General features: G+C 43.4%; 2 protein-coding genes across 2 annotated transcripts in view; one reads left to right on the forward strand and one right to left on the reverse strand.

Annotated features, from left to right (window-relative positions):
• Nucleotides 1-1,752, forward strand: part of LOC116690594 (IgGFc-binding protein) — a 17,645-nt gene extending 15,893 nt beyond the window's left edge. The window contains exons 23-24 of the mRNA XM_032517672.1: nucleotides 41-183; nucleotides 1,081-1,752. Of these exons, the coding sequence (XP_032373563.1) occupies nucleotides 41-183; nucleotides 1,081-1,284 (347 nt within the window). The 3' untranslated portion in view covers nucleotides 1,285-1,752. The remainder of the gene's footprint in view (nucleotides 1-40; nucleotides 184-1,080) is intronic.
• Nucleotides 1,753-3,045: 1,293 nt separating this feature from the next.
• LOC116690609 (dysbindin-A) overlaps nucleotides 3,046-8,525 on the reverse strand; it is a 7,761-nt gene continuing 2,281 nt past the window's right edge. Inside the window, exons 5-7 of the mRNA XM_032517697.1 lie at nucleotides 7,359-7,505; nucleotides 3,965-4,093; nucleotides 3,046-3,563 (exon numbers count right to left, since the gene is read on the reverse strand). Of these exons, the coding sequence (XP_032373588.1) occupies nucleotides 3,319-3,563; nucleotides 3,965-4,093; nucleotides 7,359-7,505 (521 nt within the window). The 3' untranslated portion in view covers nucleotides 3,046-3,318. The remainder of the gene's footprint in view (nucleotides 3,564-3,964; nucleotides 4,094-7,358; nucleotides 7,506-8,525) is intronic.

The following is an 8,525-nucleotide window of genomic DNA, read 5'->3' on the forward strand; positions in this document are numbered from 1 at the left end:
TGTGTGTGTGTGTGTGTGTGTGTGTGTGTGTGTGTATCAGGGATGCAGTGTCCAGCCAACAGTTTGTACAGTGTCACAGCTCCTGGCTGTCCAATCAGCTGCACCTCTCCGTCTCCCCCCGCTGAGTGTGAGATCCCCCCCAGCGAGGGCTGTGTGTGTAACCCTGGTTACCTGCTGAGTCAGGTGATCCTCCACACTCTTTAAACTATGGGACTTTGTTCTCCTTACTCTCTCTTCTCATTTAGCTTGGAGTCAAAAAGACCTGAGTGGGACATCTTTTCTTCTCATTTTGCAAAACCCATGCTGTTTCTATGGATGCCATTTTAATAACAATTAAGTAAATACATTCTGAAATAAATTACTCAATAAAAATGAATGTATAAATGAGTCAATATAATTTATTAATTAGGTTTTCGGTTTAAAAAGGACGTTTTTAAACGATTATTTATTTCAGTGGTCTTTATTTCCTGAGTCATAATTTCCTAAGTCCACATTAATTTACATCCGGGGACTTTTAAATAAATGTGGCATTATGAAATAAATGTCCCCTGAAATAAATAAAACATTTTCATTTTTGTATTTAACTGCATTGACTCATTTATATATGTATTACTGTTGACAGTTGGCAGCTGCTGACTGTAAAATAAAGAAACTTGTGATCTAACTTTGTTACTTTTAAAATGAAGTAATCTGTAAAGTAACTAAGTTACTTTTTCAAAGTAACTGTGGCAACACTAGAAACAGGTGAAGTGAGGACTAATGTAAAATATACACGTCTAAGTTTTGGGGTTAAATTACAAAATGAACTTAATGAGTGTGAATTTAACAAAAGCTTTAAAATCTAAAATAATTATGGGTAATGAAGAACTTTGAATAAAATGTTGTACTCAAGTATTTAGTCTCATTTAGTGTAGTTGGATTTCTGGGTGACTCTGGGGATTATGGGATAGGATAGGCCGAAAGAAGCCTTGGCTTTAGCCTATTTCCTATATTCCTTTTTGGGCAAATTGCAGGAAGGAATTGTTTCTTTTGTGCATGTTAACCCAGATCAAATGAGTCCTCATCCCCTGTACCTTGCAGGCCGGCTGCGTGCCCCTGGCTGAGTGCGGCTGCCCGTTCGACGGCCGCTACATGGAGTCTGGTCAGACGTTCTACGCCGACTCGGGCTGCCAGCGCCTGTGTGTGTGTGACGGAGGGATGGTTTCCTGTGAGAACAAACCCTGCCAAGGCAAGCAGAGCTGTGGAGTGCAGAACGGGGTGAGGGGTTGCTACGCCGACCTCTGACATCATCACAAGAGGGACCTCTCTTCTCTTAATTTAATCTATTGTCTTATGTGGAATATATCCAGCGATGCTGTTTACAATGATTAAAGATTATTCTGCAGGGACTGCATCTACTTGTTTCACAATAAAAAAGATATAAATAGTTCAATTGTCAAAAATCTGATCTTAAACGTATCCTTCTAATTTAATGTGTGCATTTATCAATCTGATTCATTTCTGTCACTCTGCGGCTTACAATATGTATTTATTGCAATAACAATGTCATCCAGGTTACATAATGTACACAGAATACTTTATGGTCACTACCACTTAGTCATGTGACTTCACTGGCGTAGAATCACCTGATAACTACTCTGTGATAGTGTGCAATGTTTGTAGGTTCCCCCCCCATGAATATGCAATAACATGTACGGTTCATTTCAGTATCTACTCATTTCTAAAGATCATAAACGTGTTTCAGCAACGTCACCATTGTCGTGTCTGTTATTGACGTACATGTCTTCCACTCTGTTTGAAAAATGGAATTGATAACCTGAAATACAGATCACTGATTCCAGGTTATGAGTAAGAAACCTGCAGTGCATCTTAAGTATTACCTGTTAGAAGTAATACTCCTAATTTATACTGCATTTCAGAGAGAAGTGTACTTTTTGCGCCACGATATTTGACGTAATAGTATCTGTTTTAGCCAAGTGTATAGTTTATTCCACATCACCCAGCTCCAAAATTAAAGGTTAGTGCTCCCAAACTACAAAAACATGCTTTATTTTCTCACTCTGGTCAAAGGTAAGTGGACAACATCTGTATGTGATCACTGAACATGTGACATGCTGGAACACAAACTGTTACTACTGTTACAAATAATATATAATAATCATCGTCTGCTGCAGCAATAACACTTCTGAGACTAGAGAGCCAGGACCAGACCATGGAAAACTGCCCCACCAAAGGTTCACTGTAGAAAAATAATGTGGACTGTCCAAATATGTTTGGCCATAAATTGTACAATAAATAGACTGCCACACACAAAAATGGTGGTAGTTGTTTAATAAAAGCAGAATAGAGAAATGTTATAGAAGTAATCTGGTGTAGGCAACAACTTAAAGCTTACAATGTGTTTGGTCTGTCGACCTTTAACTAACCCCGTCTGTGGTCCATTGGAACGGGGAATGCACTGTTCACCTGGAGAAATATCATTAAATAACTATCACCATGATCACTTTTAAGAATTGTAAAATCCAGTCTTGTAGTATTCTAACACCTGTGCAGTGTGTTGGTCTATTATCAGATCTATCTCGCAAACCGGATTATCGTCCTGTCAGTAATCCTGGTCTAGAAGATAAACTCCAGCAACACTTATGAGACAAGCGTGTTTCTCAGAGAGGCCTGACCACTAAAGTACCAGTAACACCAGTACCAGTACTACCAGTACTACCAGTACTAGTACATCAACACTGCCCTGCTGCTGCTGCTGGGTGGAGGCACCAGCTCTTCCTACAGTGGTATATCTGCACTGGTTGAATTTTAGTGTGCACAAAGAGAAATACAAGGAACAATAAATCTACATCTTGAGAACTTTAACAGTCAGCTACTAAATAAGGTCTCCAAGTAAGTCCTATGTACAGAATTTCTTAGATAAATTAGCCCGAAGCTAAAAAGGTTGGAAGTTACTGTAGCATGTGATTGCAGTAGTGTTATACAGCCACAACAACAAATAGACTAAAATGCCTTCTACCAAAAGGACACGAGCCAAGCACTTAATCTATTTAGCTTTGATTTGTCTCTCTTTTGTAATCAATTTCATTTAGGTGAATGTCCAAGTTTGCATTACTGACTGACAGCTGACAGCTCAGCCCAAGAGGCACTTCCAGTGTTTTGGTGTCAGTTTGCTGCCCTCAGCCTTCAGAGGAAAGCAGCACTGAAATGTGGACCTGTGTTGGCTGGAGATTGCAGCTGTGTGACGGCTGTCCAGAGGGGTGTGTCGCAGTGTTTACCCAGCATTCACGGAGTTTCAAGGGCCTTCTTGTTGCTAAGTTACCCAGAGGGCATGTCCCCTGCATTGTCACTGTCATCAGAGCCCCTCACGGTGCCGACCAGTATCACATCTGGCTGAACGTCCTCTTCGTCCGACTGCACCAGAGGCTCATCGCTCTCCTCACTGGCCACTTCATCTTCAGGCTCCCACACTGCGTCCTGGTTGGACGGTTGGTTATGTGTGGGAGGGGCTGGGATTGTTTGGCTTCTGTAAGATTCAGAGGAGCAGGACTCGAGGTCTGGACCTGTTAGAGGAGACAGCTATTACTTCACAGACGGACCAGTGTCCATCATTCACTGGAGTTTAACCCGATAAGTCTGAGTTTGGTTTGGTGCATTCACACAGGAGATATAGATCATCAACAGGTCCATTCATTTCTTTATAATGGATATAAGGATTATCTTTCCTATACAGACATGTGAATTATAAAACCATGTACCAGCTGGTTTCATTGTACTAACTGACCCTCCCACACGGTGCTCCATGTCCACCAGGCACACATTACATCTTCAAAGTCAGTCAATCAGAAAAGGATTGCTGCAGCTTTAAAAGATTGCCGACCTACCATTTCTTGCTTTGTATAACCTACAATATGTGCATGTCTGGCATTGTTCTCAGGTGGTAGAGTAACGGGGTGGGGGTTACCTGAGGTCAGCGATGATCCTGTACTGATGTCATCAGCAGTGGAGTTGAGGAAGTCATCCAAAGCCTCCAGGTCTGAGATGTTACTGAGTGTCATCTGATCCAGAACACCCTCATCAGCTGCTCTTGGCTCTGCAACACACCATTTTATTGGTTAGTGGTTAAACAGTGTTTGCTTTAGGATTTGAATTGTTTTGTAGCAGTGGGGGCAGGTCTGTCTGAACAACAAAAGTTAACCTACAGATATATTTGTCTTGCATGGTGTCACACAACAAACCCCACATGTAAAATACTCAAAAACCTGACAGAATAAAGAAAAGGAATAAATAAAAAGTCCACACTACACAGACATCAGAGCGCAGTGGTGCTCACTAAACCAACATCAGACTGCAGTAACACCGTCCAACAGCGGGGGGGCGTGTACAGGCTTTCCAACAGGCAGGATCATTTAAAAGGCAACAGCGACTACAGTACGTTGTGTGTCTGCCCTGTTTCTGATACTGTGGCGGCAGAAAGTTTGGAGTGGGGGGCTCTCCAATTGATTTGGGCTTTCCAAATCAACATAGAGGAAACACTGATCATATAATAATAATAATACATTTTATTTAAAGACGCCTTTCATGACACTCAAGGACGCCGCACAGGGAATTCATAAATTAAGAACAGCAAAACAAATACTATACAACAGCAAAACAAATACTACACAACAGCAAAACAAATACTATACAACAGCAAAACAATACTATACAACAGCAAACAAATACTTACAGCAAAACAAAACCAAAAATAACAACAGCAAAACAAATACTATACAACAGAAAAACAAATACTATACAGCAAAACAAATACTATACAACAGAAAGGTGGAGACACAGACATTAAGTGGAATACGCAGTTATAAACAGATGTGTTTTTAGTTGTGATTTGAAATGGGGGAATGAATCAATGTTTCTGAGTTGGGGGGGTAGTGAGTTCAGAGACGGGGAGCGAGCGCTAAATGCTCTGCCCCCCATGGTGGTGAGACGGGCGGGGGGGACAGACAGGTTTATGGAGGAAAGAGGATCTGAGGGAGCGGAAGGGAGTGGGACGCTGGAGGAGATCAGACAAATATGGGGGGCGAGGTTGTGGATGGCCTTGAATGCTAATAGAAGGATTTTGAATTTGATACGAGAACTGGGACGGGAGCCAGTGGAGCTGTTGGAGGACAGGAGTGATGTGGTGGATGGAGGGGGTTGAGTTATGATGCGGGCAGCTGAATCTGGACCAATTGAAGTTTGTGGAGGGATTTGTGAGCGAGCGAAGAGGAGAGAGTTGAAAAATCGAGAGGGAAGTGACAGGACGAGTGGGACAAAATTGCAGCAGTGTGGGGGGTAAGGGCAGGGGCGGGGAGGGCGATGGATGTACGTAGGTGGAAGTAGGCAGACCGGGTAATGTATTGACATGGGGTTTGAAAGGATAATGTGGTGTCAAGGATGACACCCAGACTCTTAACCTTGGGGGAGGGGGGAGAGGAGCAGTTGTAATGTTGAGAGAAAAAACCGTCTGTTTGGAAAGAGTGGCTTTGGTGCCAATGAGGAGAACCTCGGTTTTATTACTGTTTAATTTGAGGAAGTTTTGGGTGAGCCAGATTTTTATTTCAGAGATGCAATCCGTAAGGGAGGTGGGCGGGAGAGTGGACGGGGTTGGTGGAGAGGTAGAGTGGGTGTCATCGGCGTAACAGTGGAAGTGAAGTTAAATTTGCGGAAGATATTGCCGAGGGGAAGCAGGGAAATGATGAGAGTAGGGGCCCAAAACAGAGCCCTGGGCACACCTGAAGTGCGGAGGAGGGAATGGATTCACAGGACTTGAGTTGAATGAACTGTGTGCGACCAGAGAGGTAAGATGTGAACCAGTCTAACGGAGGTGTGGGTGATGCCAATGGAAGATAGCTATTGAGGAGGGTGGTGTGACAGATGGTGTCAAATGCTGCACTCAGGTCGAGGAGGATGAGGATGGTGAGGAGTCCAGAATCAGCTGCCATGAGGAGGTCGTTGGTGATTTGATGAGTGCTGTTTCAGGCTATGGAGGGGGCGGAAACCGGACTGGAACTGTTCATACAGGTTATTGTGGGTAGGTGAGAATGGATTGAGAGGCAACGTTTTTTCAAGAATTTGGAGAGGAAGGGAAGATTGTAAATAGGACGGAAGTTGTTGAAGTTGGATGGGTCGGCACCAGGTTTTTCAAAATGGGGTGATGGCAGCAGTTTTGAAGGATGTAGGGACGGTTCCAGTGGTAAGGGAGGAGTGGATGATAGCAGAGATGAGGGGGTAAGGGAGGGAAGAAGGCTTTAACAAGTTGGGTGGGGAGGGGATCAAGTTTACAAGTAGATGGCTTGGAATTCCGGGTGAGTTCTGTGATTTCTGAAATAGTGGGGAGACGGAAGGAGGAGAATGAGTGTGGATGAATGAAGGTTACTTGAGATGCTGCGTGAGGGAGGAGTCCAGATTGTGTGGATGTTCTGATTTTTCTGTGAAAAAGGACATTACCGAGTTGCAGAAGGGGTAGTGTACAAAGGGGAGGGAGAGAGTCCAGGGGTGGGGACAGTGTTAAGTAAGGAGAAACAGTGACTTGGAGTTCCTTGTTGGCCGTGATTATTGTGGAGTAGTAGTGGGATTTGGTGCTGGGCAATAGAGTCCTTGTAACGTCGGATGTTGTGTTGTACATTCTTGTGGAATAGTGAGACCAGTTTTTTATGGAGACGTTCAAGTTGCCGACCTTTGGCTTCATGAGACGCAGATCGGGGGTGAACCAAGGCGGCGGAGACGGAGAAGAAAGAAACAGATCTGCTTTTCAACGGTGCAAGTGAATGAGAATATATGGAGTCCAGTGTTGAATGAGAGACCAGATCATCGGGGGTGGAGAGATTGTGAGTGTCAGGAAGGCGGAGGAGTGGAGTGGATAGTTGAGGGAGGGTGGCGGGGTTGATATTCTTTATGTTCGAAATGAAAAAGGCGTGGTATTTTGAGATGGAGAGACTGGAGTTCACTGTAAATGAGAGGAGAAGAAAATGGTCAGTTTAGGAGAGTTTTCTGCTGTAAGGTCAGATGGGGTGACACCAGAGCAGCAGATTAAGTCCAGAATATGTCCTTTGGAGTGTGTCGGAAAAGTGGTATGTTGCTGACATCCAAAACTGTCTAAGCAGGAGGTGAAGTCTTTGGGAGAGCAGGTTATATTGTCCATGTGGATATTGAAATCGCCCAGCAGTATTATATTTGGTGAGAGAGAGGATAAGTGGGTAAGGAAAGCAGCAAAGTCATTTAAAAAATCACTATTCGGTTTAGGGGGGCGGTAGACAGTATAACAGACAGTCACCATAATGTTTTATATAAAGTGATATGCAGAAACGAGAGGGCCTTGCCTCTGTGCTGCAGGTGTCCGGTGGACAGGTACTGCTCCACGTCTTGGTTAAAGGCTTCTTCGTAGACTTTCTGTCGTTCTCTCAGTTTCTGCTGCGTGGCCTGCTCCAGCTCGGCCACCTTCTGAGCATGCTCAGAATTCAGCTCCACTGCAATCACAAGACAACATCTTTTAAATCATTTCTGTAGTGTTTCACATCATGCCATCAACAGCAGTACTGGTCAGCGGCCGGCATTTTACGTGATCAACAGGTGTACAGTCACCAAAATTCAACATTCAACGTTCCAGTCACCTGGTGCCATACAAGTAGAAGTAAAATGTCTGCTGTAAAATTACTACTCCAGTAAAGTATAGATACCCCAAACTTCTGACACCTGTGATAACTACAGGCGGAAAGGGGTTTCACACATGTAATGACTGTAAAAACAAGTCCAGGGTTTTCCCTGCCACCTGAGTCTTAGGTCCAGCACCCAGAGCCTAAGCTAAATGGATGTCAAATGCAGAAAAAACCTTGAAAAAGCATCCAACTTGGCCTGGTTGGTGTACATGTGTAGAGGTTTACTCCTCGACACAGAAGGTCCAGGGTGCGAGTCCAACATATGATGGTTTCCTGCATGTCCCCCCCCCTCCACCTTTAATGTCTCATCTGTCCTATCTATTGAAGGTGGAAATGCCCAAAGAAATTAACTTTCAAAAAAAGCCTCCAACTAAAAGACTTCTCTCAGATCCAATGATTGTCGTTTGTCTTTAAAGCTACATTGTGTAACGTTTGTAGTTGTTCATTATCAAAATCTATATTATTCTTCATAAACTTGTCCTTTTTTATGAATATTGACCACCACCATCAATTTCTAGTAATCCTATTGGCTTGGAATTTGACCTTTACGCTTGGATGAAATGGGGTAGACGCTCCACAATCATGCGCCATCTTGTAATAAGTTTGCTGGTAAGGGACATACAGGACGTCCTGCTCCGCCTTTTGAGCATTTCACTCAGTAGCACTGAAAGTCAAATTCACTTGGTTGTCATTTACGATTTCACTGCTAAATGGGAGAAATTCTTACACAGTGTAGCTTTAAGCTCTTTGAGTGTTATTTATTAATATCTGCTCAAACTTTTCCAACGTTTTATACACAGATGTGTGTGTGTGTGTGTGTGTGTGTGTGTG

Source organism: Etheostoma spectabile, chromosome 6 (assembly GCF_008692095.1).
Source record: "Etheostoma spectabile isolate EspeVRDwgs_2016 chromosome 6, UIUC_Espe_1.0, whole genome shotgun sequence".
Taxonomy (NCBI): domain Eukaryota; kingdom Metazoa; phylum Chordata; class Actinopteri; order Perciformes; family Percidae; genus Etheostoma; species Etheostoma spectabile.